The following is an 18,161-nucleotide window of genomic DNA, read 5'->3' on the forward strand; positions in this document are numbered from 1 at the left end:
TGAGCCCATGTGCTGATCTGGCTTATAGATGAATGAGGATTCTTGATGCAGCGCCCCCTGAGGGGTCGGAGGTCACGGTTGTTCAGCTTAGGCTTGCGCTCTTGTCCTTTACGCACTGAAACTCCTCCAGATTCTTCAATCTTTAATGATGTTCTGCACTGATGAAGATGAAATATCCACATGTCTTCCTCTCTTTCTCTGAGGAGCATTGTGTTTAATCAGTTCACTCATGTTCTCTCTTATTTGTGGTCAAACTGGCGATCCTCGGCCCATCTCTGCTCCTAAAGGACTAGACCTGTACTGATGCTGCTTTAGTAGCAGATCATAATCACACTCACCTGTGGACATCACCTCATTATTTCACCTGTTTACTGCCCTAAACTGCTCCTGAAACTGTTTCTGGAGTGTGTTGCTGGAACTAAAACTGGAATACATGTTTATTAATAAAAATCCAGAGGAACACAATAGATAATGTTTGTTGTATTGTCTGCGATGATGTACAACAAAAGTAAACTTTTATTATCTGCATTTTCCATGCTGTCACAGTTTCTGCTGATTTGGGATTGGGTTATATTATTCTGCTTTCATGTATAGTCATGAACACTTGTTTGTAGAGCTAGTAGTTTGACCGTTTTCTGCCATTTATTATTCCGAGTCGTTTCTCCCATAGGAAACTGAATCGGAAGTTGTAAAAACCGAGCGCATTGCAGAATAAGATCAATAGGATGAGCAGAATATTCTTCAGTTTTAGACAGAACAGCAGTACAACAACTAAAACATCAGTTCTGCATCATTGCATGGACAAAAGAATAAGTGTTTGTGTGTAGCTGTTTAACACATGAAAACTGAAGCATTGTGGGAACACGGTGTATTTAAGTCCCCACATTACATCCATGAGTTTGAGTGTTGCACCTGTAAATCTCCCACAGAGTGAAGTTTCTCCAGGTGTGTAAACTGTGATCTGCTGTTTCTGCTCCGCTCAGTGTGTGTGTGTGTGTGTGTGAGAGAGAGAGAGTGTGTGTGTCCCGCTCTGGGGAAGGGGAGCGTCTCCCCCGCTCTATCGGGACGGGGCTCAATTAGCATTTCACAAGTGCCTTTCTCCTTTTCACTGCACCCTCCCCGCGGAGCGCTGCTTTAGCAGGGATTGTCCTGCTTCTGGCCGGCTGCGGTTGGCAGGGTGACAGTATTCGAGTGTGCAAACTTCTGCTATTGTCCCCGAGCCAGGAGGAGCCATGGAGACCCCGCTAATATGACACAGGAAAATGTTTGCTGATGGCAATTCTATGGGCTTTGTCTAACTCTTTCTCTTTCATGACGACTCGATTTAAGTCTCCGAATGTTTGACTACAAATGCGGGAGTGCTATCCGGCTCCTCCGCCTTTGTCCCGCCAGGTTTGAATGAGTAATTCAGCTTTTGTGCGGCTGGATTGAGGGGGCAAACAGAAAGACAAGATTCCTGAGCGCTCGAGCCCCCTTCCCATGGTTATGCGCAGGTCTCTCCCCCCCGAGCCCGTCTGCTGACACCAGCGCCGGGTGGAGAGTGCGGACGGGTGGAGGCGTCCGGGTGGAGCGTGCCTGCGCAAACCCTGGCACATCAAACCCTGATCCCGCTGCAGAGACGCTCTCTGAGGATGATGGAGCCGGCGTTTCCGCTCAGAAAGATTGCGTTGGCTCGCTCTTTTCCCTCACTGATTTCCATGACAACAATTTGGGCTGGCAAAGAATCCGACACCGGGATCTCGGCGGCTCATTGTGCGCAAAGTGAGGTCGCTGATTGGCCCGAGGGAAGCACCGTAACTACACAGAGTCTATAGTCATTGAGCTGCTTTGAGTGCTGGGCTATTATAGAGGCTGGACATCACTCAGCCAGCGCAGACACTTCATTCTGCTCCAGACATGGGAGCTCCTCAGGGTGAGCATATGTGCACGTGCGGACGCTGTAAACGCTCTGAGGTCTGACCGTCATGGCCAGCTCTGACAGCGAGGTGAAGACGCTCCTGAACTTCGTCAATCTGGCTTCCAGCGACATCAAGGCAGCTCTGGACCGCTCGGCCCCCTGCAGACGCTCTGTTGACCACCGCAAATACCTGCAGAAGCAACTGAAGCGCTTCTCACACCGATACGCCAAGCTGCCGCGCTGCCGATCCGGCGACGCTGCCTGTGCGAGACTCTCCCAGCAGAAAGCAGCGACACCGGAGGATGAGGTGCGACCGGAGCATGTCCCGATGCGGGATCGACAGCTGCCGGCAAGCTTCTGGAGGGAACCGCAATCTTGCTCGTCCAGCGCAGGCTGGGAGCGTCTGCAGATCCGAAAACACAGCAGCGCTGCCGAGAACAGAACCATGATCTGTGAAGACTCTACAGTGATGCTGGATCCCCACAGGAGGAGTGTGGTGTGTGGGTGCTGCCCGCTCCAGTACCGCTCGCTCCACAGCCGCTTTCTGTTCCCCGACGCAGCGTTCAGGAGCAAACCCAACACCGGGGAACCAGCGCAGATCTGCAGCGACGCACAGCAGAGGAACAGCACGCATGTGGTCATCAAACCCATCCCCACCAAACCCACCGCAGCATCCTCCATCTTCAGTGTGTTCGGCTTCATCTAGAGCCCGGATCTGGACTGAACTAACCCAGATCTGGACTCATTTGATCAGTTTCCCGATCCTCCGAGCACTTCTGCACTGATGCAGCTTCATCACACAACTTTAATCAGCAGTTTCTGTATTTTGGGATTCATTTATTTCCCCAGTTTATTTGTGCTGTTGAGTGTCATTATGGGATGTTGATCATTCCTCCAACAACAACTAACCTTGATCAGTGTGTATAAGTGTGTTTCCTGCACATGTGTGATGGTGTGCAGTGCTGTATAGTGTGTGTTGGTGTTGTATATTACACTACAGACACATTGTGATGATCTGCAGCTCATGTTCTGTTATTATACACACTTTATTTCTCTACAGATTATTTCTGATTATAGTTTTACTGAAATGTCAGTAAAAGTCTCTGTGTTAAACTGTAGAGTTGAGTTATCAACATCAGAAGTGGACAGATCAACATCCCATAATGCAGTTCACCACCGCTAATACACACATGTGAACAGGGAACCGTTGATAAACAGATGTAGTTTACAGGGCACTCGGTGCTCCGGTGAGCCTGGATTAGGAAGACCTCCGTGCAGCTGGAGTGGACTGTTCTGGATTGGACTTCTGATTAGTTTGCTGGCTGATGATTGGTCTGTTCTCTGTCGACTGTGTGTGCGTTTAACAGTAGAGGAGAACAGTGTGATTATTGTTTTACAGTCTAGAGATTATTTATTGCTTTTAGTTGACCTGTGAAGAAGTCTGATATACGGCAATATATGCACACGACATGACGATTACACAACACAGAAGTCCAAATATTGGGAAAATGATGTTCACTACTATTTTCCCAATGATCGGAAGTACAAATATGTAAGTATATGTTCGACAATATTATCTACAAACAGAGTTAAAGTCCAATATATCTTCAGTGCTGTTTAACAGGAGAGTCTAGAAGGGATACAGCTGTGGATACAAACGTCAATATAGCACAGCTTTTGTGACCCTGTACAATGATTATTATTATTATTATATATTACTGAAGGCAGGGGTAGATGTTAATAAAATACAATACATAATAATTCTTTAACCTTCTGGCCTCCAGCTGGATCTTTTCTAGCAGCAACCATTTCCCTATATATGTGTCTCTGCAGGAAATATCTTATTTATTTGAGTGTGGCGAGAATTAAAGCAGTTTATACATTTTAAACCATTTTAAGGTCAATATTCAGCAATATTAGTGTTGGATTGTCTCCAGAATAAACCACTGTTATACAATGACTTACCTAATTACCCTAACTTTACCCTAATTACCCTAACTTTACCCTAATTACCCTAACTTTACCCTAATTACCCTAACTTTTGCACTTTAAGCTGAACACTATTTTTTTGTAAAATATGATGTACTGTCAATAGAAATTAGTTATTAAAACTATTCGTTGTGCGTTGGAAAAAAAACATCTCTGTTAAGCAACACTGGAAATAATTAAAAATGATTTCAAAGGAGCGAATAATTCTAGCAAACTACTATATATATATACTTTACTATATGTACTATACTATACATATATTCGGTAGTCAACATTTGAAGTGGATCAAAACTGTCAAAGTTGTGCTAAAACTATTGAACAGTGCTCATTCATTGACTGTTCTGTGTGTGTGTTGTGTGTGTGTGTGTGTGTGTGTGTGTGTGTGTGTGTGTGTGTGTGTGTGTGTGTGTGTGTGTGTGTGTGTGTGTGTGCGTGTGTGTGTGTGCGTGTGTGTGTGTTCATATACCGCCATATATCAGATGTCCTCATGGGGCGCTGCTGTACTAATCCTGTTGATAATCCAGATGCTGTGCTAAATGAGCTCATTAAAGCTGGTAATGATGGACTCTTGACACACTCTGCTCACTGAAGGACACACTGCTTTATTCTCAGTGTATTTGCACATCATCACACACACACACACACACACACACACACACACACACACACACAGGAGGAATACCTAAAAGTGTTCAAGATCATAAATTAATGTTATAAATAAAGGAAATCACACAAAACTCTGACGAGCACCCGTTTGTAAATATCCAGCATTAGTGAATCAGTGTTGAGGGTCTGTTCCCCACAGGAATGATCATGGTATTGATCATGGTATTGATCACTGTATTAGTGTCCACATCACTGTGTTATTCTGCTGTCTGTCTCTTTAAATTCTAAAGCTCTGATGAGCAGGAGGGATTCTGATTGGCTGTTGGTGTTAAAGTTGCTTTAATGCACTAATAGTGTTGGGTTGTCAGATATGAACAAACCCAATCAGAGCTTCAGTATTTAAAGAGACAGCCCACGCACCTGCTGTTACTGAGTCTGCTTCTCTTGAGTTCAGGAGTGTGTTTATAGCAGTGTCTTCACCGATGATGATGGTCCTCTGGTCTAAACACACACCGCCTCAGAGGTGTGTGTGTGTGTGTGTCGGAGGCTCTGGATGTCAGATATCTCTGCATGCGTTCAGGCAGTGGCAGCGAGCGGATGGTGCTGAGTCTGTGTGTGCCGAGCTGATGACGGATCTGCAGCCGACAGAGGTGCATCAGGGCTCGAGGAGACGCTGCACACACACACACACACACACACACACAGGTCAGCATTCAGACATCATTCACAGTGCTGATCTGAGAACATCTGCTCATCTTAAAGGGGCAGTTCACACAAGATGAACATTTCCTCACACGCATCTAAACGTTTCTTCTGCTGAACAGAAAAGGAGATATTCTGAAGAATGCTGGAGGAACAGACATCACAGCAACCAAAACGATCAGATATAAATGTGTTGAGGGTGTTTGGGTCATTAATGTTGGTTAAATTAATGCTTTACTCTTTTTTTCAGATTACTATAGCAGATATCCGCGTGTGTGTGTGTGCGTGTGTGTGTGTGAGGACAGTGTGTATAGCAGTGTTGCTGATGACACTCACAGGTCTTCTCCTCTATGCTGGGCCACTGCGCTGTGTCCCGGAGCAGGCTGGAGATCCGGCCGCAGAGCTGAACATTCCCTACATAATCCAGCAGCAGATCCACCAGACGGCCAGCAGAGGGAGCAGAGCGGGACGAGCAGAGCCACTCACAGAACTGCAGGAGAACACACACACACACACACACATCACTAAAGCAGACCAGACTGAACAGCACATATACACAGTCCTCCTCCTGCAAGTGTGTGTGTGTCAGTCATTAACATGATTTTCACAGTGTGTGATGTGTGTTCTGCGAGTGCATCCTACAAGTGTGTGTGTGTGTGTGTCATTACCGTGATCTTCTCAGTGTGTGTTTTGTGTGTAATTACCGTGATCTTGGCGGTGTGTGTTCTGCGAGTGTGTGTGTGTGTGTGTCATTACTGTGATCTTGGCAGTGTGTGTGTGTGTCATTACCGTGATCTTGGCGGTGTGTGTTCTGCGAGTGTGTGTGTGTGTGTCATTACCGTGATCTTGGCGGTGTGTGTTCTGCGAGTGTGTGTGTGTCATTACCGTGATCTTGGTGGTGTGTGTTCTGCGAGTGTGTGTGTGTCATTACCGTGATCTTGGCGGTGTGTGTTCTGTGAGTGTGTGTGGTGTGTGTCATTACCGTGATCTTGGCGGTGTGTTGTGTGTGTGTTCTGTGAGTGTGTGTGTGTGTGTGTGACATTTCCGTGATCTTGGCGGTGTGTGGTGTGTGTTCTGTGAGTGTGTGTGGTGTGTGTCATTACCGTGATCTTGGCGGTGTGTTGTGTGTGTGTTCTGTGAGTGTGTGTGTGTGTGACATTACCGTGATCTTGGCGGTGTGTGTTCTGTGAGTGTGTGTGGTGTGTGTCATTACCGTGATCTTGGCGGTGTGTGGTGTGTGTTCTGCGAGTGTGTGTGTGACATTACCGTGATCTTGGCGGTGTGTGGTGTGTGTTCTGCGAGTGTGTCCTCCTCCTGCGAGTGTGTTCTGCAGGTGAAGCAGGCGTGTGCGTCGCAGCCGTGCTCCAGCAGCTCCCGCAGCACCTCCAGCTGGTGTGTGTGCAGCAGTGCCGCAGGGAATGTGGTGTTGTGTGCGGGCGGGTGTGTGTTAGCGTGCGCTCCGCTCCGCAGCAGCAGCTCCACTGTGCGTACACAGGCCTGCCGGGCCGCCAGCAGCAGCGGGCTGAAGGGGTCCAGCTCGGGGTCCGCTCCGGCACGCAGCAGTGCGGCGGCCGCTTCTGTCCTCCCGGCGGCCACTGCGCAGTACAGCGGAGACACCCGGCGGTCCGCAAACACAGCGGAGCGCTCGTCTGACAGCCTGCTGTTCACATCACAGCCCGAGCCGATCAGCAGCTCCAGAACCCGCAGGTGACCCTGCTCCGCCGCCAGATGCAGAGGGGAGATCCCGCTCTGACGGAGCCTCCAGCGGCTGGTGATCGGCAGCAGTATAGACACGATCCTGCAGATGAACACACACACACACACACATTTAACACTCCTGACTCCTGATTTAGCACCATTTTAACAGCAGAACTCTGAGCGATGTGTTTTCATCTTGAAGTTTGGTGACTTCTCCCAATATATGGTGCAGTGGTCAGCACTGTGGCCTCACAGCAAGAAGGCCCCTATTTCGAGTCTCGGCTGGGTCAGTTGGTGTTTCTGTGTGGAGTTTGCATGTTCTCCCCGTGTTGGCGTGGGTTTCCTCCGGGTGCTCCGGTTTCCCCCACAGTCCAAACACATGCGCTATAGGGGAATTGATCAACTAAACTGGCCGTAGTGTCTGAGTGTGTGTGTATGGGTGTTTCCCAGTACTGGGTTGCAGCTGGAAGGGCATCCGCTGTGTAAAACATATGCTGTAATAGTTGGCGGTTCATTCCGCTGTGGCGACCCCTGATGAATAAAAGGACTAAGCTGAAGGAAAATGAATGAATGTTCATGTGTTGTCTGTCCGGGTCAATTTTGCTTCGCCAGCTATATTACGATATTAACACTACACAAACTCCTGACGCACACTGCAGACACACACACACACACAATAGGAATGCTGCATGTTAAACTAACAAAGCACACAGTTACGCAGATCGTACGCCTCTGCAGTGTGGCGCTGAATACATGTTTAATCTGTATATCCTGCATTTTGTGTTGTGAATCGCTTCACATCATACAGAGAACACTAAACTCTCCATCTGCCTGTTTCAAAATAAGAGTCCCACAGAGAGAGCAAGTTTAATCTGGGCTTTGATGAACTTGAAGATGGTCTCGATGTGTTGTGTGTGTGTGCGTGTGTGTGTTCCTCTCACTGGTGGTGTCCGTGTTGACTGGCCATGTGCAGCGGCAGCAGTCCGTCAGCAGAGGCGCGATGTGTGTCTGCGTGGTGTTTGAGCAGTACTCGCACTGCATCTGTGTGTCCGTGTCTGCAGGCCTCCATTAAAGCTGTGTGTCCGTCACACGTCTGCAGATCCACCGCGGCTCCTGAATACACACACACACACACACACACAACAGATGACCTCAGCTTCTACACACCAGCCTATACTTCTGGACTATACAGGATATAGTGTGTTGATTACTGCTGTGTGTGTGTGTGTGTGTGTATGCAGTAGTGTTGAGTACCACAGCGTGTTTGGTTCTGCTAATCAGTGTCTGTGTGTTGCAGTAGTGTTAAGTACCGCTGTGCATGTGGTTTTACTGTGTGTGTGTGTGTTAGTACCATTCCGCATGAGCAGCTCCAGAGTGTCTGTGTGTCCATGTCGCGCAGCCTCTACAGCGGGTGTGTTGAGTTGAGCGCAGCGTGCGTCTCTGGAGGCTCCGGCACGCAGCAAACACGCACAGATCTGCACACAGCCTCGTCCTGCAGCCGCATGCAGAGCGGAGCGACCACGCACACACCGCTGGTCCACCACTGCGCCACGCTGCAGCAACACCTCCACCGTCTGCACACACTCCTGCTCACACGCTGCACACACACACAGCAGTCGTTAGTGCGTCCACACACACACAGTACCAGACGTCAGCTCTCATTCACAAACACACACACTCTCTTACTCTTACACAAACACTCACTCTCAAGACACACACTCTCTCTCTCTCTCTCTCTCTCTCTCTCTCTCTCTCTCTCTCTCTCTCTCTCTCTCTCCTCACCCTTATAGAGCGGCGTCTCTTTGCTCTTGTTGCAGATATCAGGATCCGCTCCGGCTTCCAGAAGGATCCGCACACACTCCAGCTGCCGCGCCTGCACCGCCAGCATCAGCGCTGTCTCCTCCTGAAGAGTGCGCTTGTCCACACACACCTGGCCCTCTGACACACACACACACACACACGCTCATTTCAGGATATTTCAGTATAGGTCTGTACCAGCATGTGGAGAAGATAAAGCTCTGTGACTGTACAGAGACTTCAGAGCAGAGGCCTGTTCTGTCAAACACACATCACATGACGGAGACCACTCGACTGACCACAGACTAGCAAACGAAGAGAGTCGCTGTCATATCTAGAGGAGATTCAGCATCAAGACTACAGTGCAGAATTACTTCAGAAGAGCAGCACGAGGCGTTATTCAGAGGACATGTGAACAGAAAAGCCATGAAGCAGGTTGGTGTCGTGATCTCGTTTCCACATTCACTGACCAAACTTGACCACACAGCTGCTGTTTCACTTTATTGGAGATTACATTTCACAAAATGTGTTTCCCTATTCAAACAGAATGTCTGAGCATAATGGGACTTAGATAAGGACTCAGCTAGTTTGATGAGTGTGTGTGTGTGAGTGTGAACATCTGACCTCTCAGCAGAGCCTGAAGGCAGTGTTTCTGTCCACGGTGAGCAGCTTCATGCAGCGGCATCCAGTCATCCCTGTCCAGTGCTTCAGTCCCGCTGGGTCCCGGTCTGAGGAAAACACCAGCACATTACTGCTCCACTATACACACCGACACCAGCTCTGACTGCACACATTCTCTACTGAGCTGAGTAGATTAAACACTGTTTCTTAACACTTCTCTAATGTCTGATCAAGAACACATCTGGACAAACACTGAGACTCAGGTCACCATATACTAAAGACTAACACTGTGAACTCTGTTATCCTCAACTCTGTTATCCTCGACTCTGTTATCATCAACTCTGTTATCCTCGACTCTGTTATCATCAACTCTGTTATCCTCGACTCTGTTATCTTCAACTCTGTTATCCTCAACTCTGTTATCCTCAACTCTGTTATCCTCGACTCTGTTATCCTCAACTCTGTTATCCTCAACTCTGTTATCCTCGACTCTGTTATCCTCGACTCTGTTATCCTCGACTCTGTTATCCTCGACTCTGTTATCTTCAACTCTGTTATCCTCAACTCTGTTATCCTCGACTCTGTTATCCTCAACTCTGTTATCATCAACTCTGTTATCCTCAACTCTGTTATCCTCAACTCTGTTATCTTCAACTCTGTTATCCTCAACTCTGTTATCCTCGACTCTGTTATCCTCAACTCTGTTATCATCAACTCTGTTATCCTCAACTCTGTTATCCTCGACTCTGTTATCCTCAACTCTGTTATCTTCAACTCTGTTATCCTCAACTCTGTTATCGTTAACTCTGTTATCCTCAACTCTGTTATCCTCGACTCTGTTATCCTCAACTCTGTTATCCTCGACTCTGTTATCCTCAACTCTGTTATCATCAACTCTGTTATCCTCGACTCTGTTATCCTCAACTCTGTTATCCTCAACTCTGTTATCCTCGACTCTGTTATCCTCAACTCTGTTATCCTCGACTCTGTTATCCTCAACTCTGTTATCCTCAACTCTGTTATCTTCGACTCTGTTATCCTCAACTCTGTTATCTTCGACTCTGTTATCCTCAACTCTGTTATCATCGACTCTGTTATCCTCAACTCTGTTATCCTCGACTCTGTTATCCTCAACTCTGTTATCATCAACTCTGTTATCCTCAACTCTGTTATCCTCAACTCTGTTATCTTCAACTCTGTTATCATCAACTCTGTTATCCTCAACTCTGTTATCCTCGACTCTGTTATCCTCAACTCTGTTATCATCAACTCTGTTATCCTCAACTCTGTTATCCTCGACTCTGTTATCATCAACTCTGTTATCCTCAACTCTGTTATCTTCAACTCTGTTATCCTCAACTCTGTTATCCTCGACTCTGTTATCCTCAACTCTGTTATCTTCAACTCTGTTATCTTCAACTCTGTTATCCTCAACTCTGTTATCTTCAACTCTGTTATCTTCAACTCTGTTATCCTCAACTCTGTTATCCTCGACTCTGTTATCCTCAACTCTGTTATCTTCAACTCTGTTATCCTCAACTCTGTTATCCTCGACTCTGTTATCCTCAACTCTGTTATCTTCAACTCTGTTATCTTCAACTCTGTTATCCTCAACTCTGTTATCCTCAACTCTGTTATCCTCGACTCTGTTATCCTCAACTCTGTTATCTTCAACTCTGTTATCTTCAACTCTGTTATCTTCAACTCTGTTATCCTCGACTCTGTTATCCTCAACTCTGTTATCTTCAACTCTGTTATCTTCAACTCTGTTATCCTCAACTCTGTTATCTTCAACTCTGTTATCTTCAACTCTGTTATCCTCAACTCTGTTATCCTCGACTCTGTTATCCTCAACTCTGTTATCCTCAACTCTGTTATGCTCAACTCTGTTATCGTTAACTCTGTTATCCTCAACTCTGTTATCTTCAACTCTGTTATCTTCAACTCTGTTATCCTCAACTCTGTTATCTTCAACTCTGTTATCTTCAACTCTGTTATCTTCAACTCTGTTATCTTCAACTCTGTTATCCTCAACTCTGTTATCCTCGACTCTGTTATCCTCAACTCTGTTATCATCAACTCTGTTATCTTCAACTCTGTTATCTTCAACTCTGTTATCTTCAACTCTGTTATCTTCAACTCTGTTATCCTCAACTCTGTTATCCTCGACTCTGTTATCCTCGACTCTGTTATCCTCAACTCTGTTATCTTCAACTCTGTTATCTTCAACTCTGTTATCCTCAACTCTGTTATCTTCAACTCTGTTATCTTCAACTCTGTTATCCTCAACTCTGTTATCCTCGACTCTGTTATCCTCAACTCTGTTATCATCAACTCTGTTATCCTCAACTCTGTTATCCTCGACTCTGTTATCATCAACTCTGTTATCTTCAACTCTGTTATCCTCAACTCTGTTATCCTCGACTCTGTTATCCTCAACTCTGTTATCTTCAACTCTGTTATCTTCAACTCTGTTATCCTCAACTCTGTTATCTTCAACTCTGTTATCTTCAACTCTGTTATCCTCAACTCTGTTATCCTCGACTCTGTTATCCTCAACTCTGTTATCCTCAACTCTGTTATCCTCAACTCTGTTATCGTTAACTCTGTTATCCTCAACTCTGTTATCCTCGACTCTGTTATCCTCGACTCTGTTATCTTCAACTCTGTTATCTTCAACTCTGTTATCTTCAACTCTGTTATCCTCAACTCTGTTATCTTCAACTCTGTTATCTTCAACTCTGTTATCCTCGACTCTGTTATCCTCGACTCTGTTATCCTCAACTCTGTTATCTTCAACTCTGTTATCTTCAACTCTGTTATCCTCAACTCTGTTATCTTCAACTCTGTTATCTTCAACTCTGTTATCCTCAACTCTGTTATCTTCAACTCTGTTATCCTCAACTCTGTTATCGTCAACTCTGTTATCGTCAACTCTGTTATCCTCAACTCTGTTATCCTCGACTCTGTTATCCTCGACTCTGTTATCTTCGACTCTGTTATCCTCAACTCTGTTATCTTCAACTCTGTTATCCTCAACTCTGTTATCCTCAACTCTGTTATCCTCAACTCTGTTATCCTCAACTCTGTTATCCTCAACTCTGTTATCTTCAACTCTGTTATCCTCAACTCTGTTATCCTCAACTCTGTTATCTTCAACTCTGTTATCCTCAACTCTGTTATCCTCAACTCTGTTATCTTCGACTCTGTTATCTTCGACTCTGTTATCTTCAACTCTGTTATCCTCAACTCTGTTATCGTTAACTTATATACGTAAAGGCTATATTTAGACAATATGACATCATCTTAGTTAAAGCTGTTGATATTTTTACTCTAGATCTAAACTATAATTGAATGATCTTAGAGTTGAATGAAAGGTTGAGTAGACAGCAGTTGTTTAAGCGAGGAGCAGATTTTGGTTTGTGTCTTGTTAATCATTGGTCTGTACCGCAGTTGAAGGATATTTCTGTAAATATTCTGACTCTCAGAATAAATATGTGAACTCTTACTAGTTTTAGATCAACACATGTAGAAATGATTAACATGTAAAGAAGATCTACATGTTTGTGTCCTACTATGGAATGGGTTATATGGTATAATAGCTACACTTTAATGTGGTGCGGTTCAGAAACACGACAGTATTTACTGTCTACCGCTCTCGTATTTCTCATGTGTGTAGTGATATGAATTCAGTAGCAGGTGTAAGAGACTACAGACCAGACCAGACAGCAGATACACACATGATGAGCAGAGATTTATGACAGCTGAACATCACACAATCAATTGATCACACACAACACACACACACACATATATACATACAGTATTAAACGCACTTAATGATACAGACACACACACAATAATTAACACAGATGTAAACATAATGAAGACATACATAGTAGCAAACACATATAAACAATAGTAAACACAGTAGTAAACATTAATAAACACAAACACTGTAAAAGCACTAATAAACACACACAATAGTAAACATAGTAATAAACACACAGTGGTAAACACGATAAACATACACAGGAAACAGTACTAAACACAATAATACACACATATTAAACAAACACAGTGGTGAACACATGAATTAATACAGAAACGCGTTATAATAAACACACACACACTCGGGGACTCACTGTGCGGGCTCCTGGCGCGCCTCTGCTCCTCCACAGGGGTGTGTGTGTGTTTTCCGCCGCCGTGGGTTTGCTGTTTTGTCGTTTGTTCTGAATAATGAAATATATTCGGCATAAGAGAATCGCGTCATCCTGTGTGTGTTACTGCGAGGACGGACAAAGGCGCGTGCGTGTGAGTGAGTGTGTGTGTGTGTGGACATCAGGGAACACACACTCGCGCGCTCACACACACACATTCAGCTGTTCAGTGGGTTAATTTTAGCATCTGTCGACATGTGAGGGCTGGCTTTACCTTATTTGACTAACGCTGTTCCGCCGAGCAGATCAGATAAGCGCAGGTCTCAGATCAGCCTCAGTGGATTCCTCAGAATGACTGAAGCTGTCCTCCAGAAGTGCTCTGATCATCCTGAAGATCATCTGCTGCAGCATAGCTCACATTCTCCCGCACAGTGATGATCATAAACCTGCTCACATTTGCATATTCCGTCATCAGATCTGTGTGTGTGTGTGAGAGAGAGAGAGAGAGACTGCGGGCGAGCCTGTTTCCATCACACTGAACAGGTTTTGTTTTACTGTAAGGGGAAAACACACACACACACACACAGACACACACACACACACACACACACACACACACACACACACACACCGGGTTCCAGAGAATTGCACTGAATACCGCTGAACACACCATAGCACGACCCCCGCAGCCAGCGTCTGAGCGGTGTTTGGGCGACTGTTTGGCTTCTGGTGGGAGCTCTGCTGGATCACACACACTCACACACACTTCATCAGGGACTCACTCAGCTGCTGTTTGTCTTCTGCTCCGTATAACGCGTTACACACATCAACTGAAGCGAGCAGGACATTATTGTTTAAAATCAAAGTTCCTTTTGTTGTGTGTGTGTGTGTGTGTGTGTGTGTGTGTGTGTGTGTGTGTGTGTGTGTGTGTGTGTGTGTGTGTGTGTGTGTGCGTGCGTGCGTGGTGCAGATGAAGCTCCTTTTATGGAGTCTCTGCTGTGTTTATCTTGACTGCACTCAGACTCATTACAGCTGCACTCATATATAGAGACACTATTCTCTTCAGTTTCAACACACACACGCACACACACACACACACACACACTAATAATTGTTCTTTATGATTAGGAATGTTCTTTTCATCATATTATCTGCTTAAATGACCTGTAATTCAACATTATTCAGTATTTTCCTTGTTCTGTTTTGTCTCCACAGACGCGTGGGGGTTTCTAAAGTATTCACCCTTCTGTCAGATTATAATTATACTTAAATATGACCATCGAGTGAACATCTCTAATCATAACAGTGTTAATAACTCATCTCTAATCATAACAGTGTTAATAACTCATCTCTAATCACTGATGTCTATTGTCTATATCATGATGACAGCACATAATATTAGACTAGATATTCTTCAAGACACTAGTATTCAGCTTAAAGTGACATTTAAAGGCTTCACTAGGGTAATTAGGGTAAAGTTAGGGTAATTAGGCAAGTCATTGTATAACAGTGGTTTATTCTGGAGACAATCCAACACTAATATTGCTAAAGGGGGCGGACCTTTTTACCTTTAGTATGTTGTCAGAATTCTGAGAAATATAGTGGTGATTCTGACTTTTTATATTATGCAGCTGCAGACTTTATTTCTCAGAATTGTGTTTATATCTCGCAATTCTGACTTAAATACAAGAAGTTTCCATTTTATTCATTACACACATGAACTCACTGTGATTTCACTGTTACAGTAACAGGTGTGACTGGCTGCATCATATCTAGATAAACATGTAGACCTCTGTCATATCTAGATAAACATGTAGACCTCTGTCATATCTAGAAAAACATGTAGACCTCTGTCATATCTAGATAAACATGTAGACCTCTGTCATATCTAGAAAAACATGTAGACCTCTGTCATATCTAGAAAAACATGTAGACCTCTGTCATATCTAGATAAACATGTAGACCTCTATCATATCTAGATAAACATGTAGACCTCTATCATATCTAGATAAACATGCAGACCTCTGTCATATCTAGAAAAACATGTAGACCTCTGTCATATCTAGATAAACATGTAGACCTCTGTCATATCTAGAAAAACATGTAGACCTCTGTCATATCTAGAAAAACATGTAGACCTCTGTCATATCTAGATAAACATGTAGACCTCTATCATATCTAGATAAACATGTAGACCTCTATCATATCTAGATAAACATGTAGACCTCTATCATATCTAGATAAACATGTAGACCTCTATCATATCTAGATAAACATGCAGACCTCTATCATATCTAGATAAACATGTAGACCTCTGTCATATCTAGATAAACATGTAGACCTCTATCATATCTAGATAAACATGTAGACCTCTATCATATCTAGATAAACATGTAGACCTCTATCATATCTAGATAAGCATGTAGACCTCTGTCATATCTAGATAAACATGTAGACCTCTGTCATATCTAGAAAAACATGTAGACCTCTATCATATCTAGATAAACATGTAGACCTCTATCATATCTAGAAAAACATGTAGACCTCTGTCATATCTAGATAAACATGTAGACCTCTGTCATATCTAGATAAACATGTAGACCTCTATCATATCTAGAAAGCTAGTTTGACGTTTTTCTGAATAAGTCGCGTGTATTTACATTAATATGAGGCACATTTGATTGATTACAGTTATTCTATTTGACCAAAACTACACATTTATACTGTGAACACTAATATCCATCTTCAGCAGTGGTTACCATTCAGATTCGTCAAACAGCTGTATTATTGTGAAGGAATGACGACAGTGCCACTCCCACCTGCCGGCAGAAACAGGTACTGCTGAACCGCGGACTCTTTAAATACCTGATTATTAATCATTGATTAGAGCTAGTTTGATATTTACTGGGTAAAGTTCCACATAAAACAAAGGCTGCATTTACTCTGCAGATCTTGATGATCAGTTCTGATTTTGTGACTGGATCTGATTATTTTGCTGAGCTGTTTACATCATCTTTTAAAGTGACTCGTATCTGATCATCTGCATTTACACAGCAGAGGCGCAATGAGCAGGAGCAAAAGAGCAGGCGCTGACTAACAGCTGATCATTAAAGAGTGCTCTATTCTCTATTCCTGTGTGTGATCTGTTCACAGCTCTTTTACTGTAGTTTATACTTATTTATAAATATATATTTTTACTGTAGTAGAAAGGTTCTCATTTGTTCATCTTCCTCTGATATATAGGCTTTTTAAACCAGTAGTCATCTTAATGTGATGTCCATGGTGTGATGTATAACCTAGTGTTATGTTGGTTTATATTGGTCACGTGGTGGACATTGCGCGCGCTCTTTCTCTCGTTAACACGCTTAAACACCTGTGTGTATGACAATATAAAGCTCTTTCAGTCCTGGTGTGTGAGATTTAATGTGTGGGACTCTGCTGAAGTCTGTTCGGAAATGAAAGTGTCAGACTTGTCTTTCTCTACCGTGTTTAATGACGCGAGACTCGCATTGACAGGTGAAAGCCTGATCTACCTGCTCACACTGCAGACACGAGCTCACAGATCCCATTCATATCAGACCCACATATGAACAAGGCCTGAGTCTGATATGAGTAAATCGGAATCCATGTGATTTGTTCCTGCTTACACGTACATGGGCCGTATCTGATCTGTGTCACATGGGAGAAACACATCAGAACTGAGTCACTTTTGGGCAGTGCAGTGTAAATGCAGCCAGAGCTCTGGATGACGCGACCGGAAACTACGGCTCGACTTCCGCTCGGTCACCATGACAACGGCGGCGCGTCCTCAGTGTTTCCTACGGTGTCGGAGCAGCAGGACCGGGTCGCGGTCGTTGCTTCAGGATGGAGGCGGATCTGCTGGAGCTCCGGCTGGAGAACCGGAGGAAGAACGTGTTCGTGACGCAGCCGCAGCCGGAGGAGAGCAGGTACCGGTACATGTGTTCTGAACCGTAGGTTATGATCCGTACAGATAAACCGTGACCCGTTACAGCCCTAATATGAACCACATATAGACACCAGAGCAACCTGAATATAAGACAACAGGCTGACCGGATCCAGCAGGAATGAGGATGCAGGCTAATATTAAGCAGTGTCTGCTTTTAATTAACTTCAGTATAAATCAGCAAATTCCCAACACCGCACTGAAGCACACACGTCTCACACTCAAGGTAATGAGTGTATCTTCATCACAGCTGACGGTGTGTGTGTGTGTGTGTGTGTGTGTGTGTTTCAGAGAGCCAGAGAGCGATGGCCAGCTCAAACTCATCCCCATCATCACACAGGTGTGTTCAGTGTTAGAGCTGTTCCAGCCGGTTGGTTCTGCTTTATAGTCTCGTCTCTTTAGTTTGTCTGTGACTGGTGCGGTGTTCATCCTCCTGATCACTCTGAGTCCTGCGCTAGCTCCTCCTGAGGGTCACAGAGCAGCTGGACTGATGAGGGAAGACCCAAACACTCCCAGAGCACCGGGCTCTCACTACAGCTCCTGCAGGAGAGTTCAGCAGCACAGTGTTCACTACTGATTATTACTGTGTGTGTGTGTGTGTGCGTGCGTGTGTGCGTGTGTGTGTGTGTGTGTGTGCGTGTGTGCGTGTGTGTGTGTGTGTGTGTGCGTGTGCAGTCTCCCAGCATGATCCTGGAGTCTGGAGTGAGGACGCTGCAGTGCACACTGG

At 44.7% G+C, this 18,161-nt stretch overlaps 3 protein-coding genes across 7 annotated transcripts in view; 2 read left to right on the forward strand and 1 right to left on the reverse strand.

Annotated features, from left to right (window-relative positions):
- Positions 1–1,426: 1,426 nt before the first annotated feature.
- Positions 1,427–4,364, forward strand: LOC130244456 (protein FAM181A-like). The gene has a single exon (XM_056476897.1). It carries the CDS (start codon positions 1,965–1,967, stop codon positions 2,601–2,603), a length of 639 nt encoding a protein of 212 aa, XP_056332872.1. The 5' UTR covers positions 1,427–1,964; the 3' UTR covers positions 2,604–4,364.
- Positions 4,365–4,468: 104 nt separating this feature from the next.
- asb2b (ankyrin repeat and SOCS box containing 2b) lies at positions 4,469–14,378 on the reverse strand. 5 transcript variants are annotated; one of them, XM_056476895.1, is made up of 10 exons: positions 14,253–14,377; positions 13,745–13,916; positions 13,456–13,542; positions 9,314–9,417; positions 8,675–8,830; positions 8,244–8,489; positions 7,834–8,005; positions 6,461–6,992; positions 5,531–5,684; positions 4,469–5,165 (listed from the first exon to the last, which is right to left on the reverse strand). In XM_056476895.1, exons 4-10 carry the CDS (start codon positions 9,372–9,374, stop codon positions 4,969–4,971), a joined length of 1,518 nt encoding a protein of 505 aa, XP_056332870.1. In that variant the 5' UTR covers positions 9,375–9,417; positions 13,456–13,542; positions 13,745–13,916; positions 14,253–14,377; the 3' UTR covers positions 4,469–4,968. The 5 variants fall into 5 exon arrangements, with proteins under 5 accessions (XP_056332870.1, XP_056332868.1, XP_056332869.1 ...); XM_056476893.1 differs by having other exon boundaries at positions 13,745–14,024; XM_056476894.1 differs by having other exon boundaries at positions 14,141–14,377.
- A 2,887-nt stretch (positions 14,379–17,265) lies between these two features.
- LOC130244374 (coiled-coil domain-containing protein 42 homolog) overlaps positions 17,266–18,161 on the forward strand; it is a 4,833-nt gene continuing 3,937 nt past the window's right edge. Inside the window, exons 1-3 of the mRNA XM_056476765.1 lie at positions 17,266–17,417; positions 17,726–17,774; positions 18,110–18,161. The exon at positions 18,110–18,161 is cut by the window's right edge and continues 125 nt beyond it. Of these exons, the coding sequence (XP_056332740.1) occupies positions 17,335–17,417; positions 17,726–17,774; positions 18,110–18,161 (184 nt within the window). The 5' untranslated portion in view covers positions 17,266–17,334. The remainder of the gene's footprint in view (positions 17,418–17,725; positions 17,775–18,109) is intronic.

Source organism: Danio aesculapii, chromosome 17, assembly GCF_903798145.1.
Source record: "Danio aesculapii chromosome 17, fDanAes4.1, whole genome shotgun sequence".
NCBI lineage: Eukaryota > Metazoa > Chordata > Actinopteri > Cypriniformes > Danionidae > Danio > Danio aesculapii.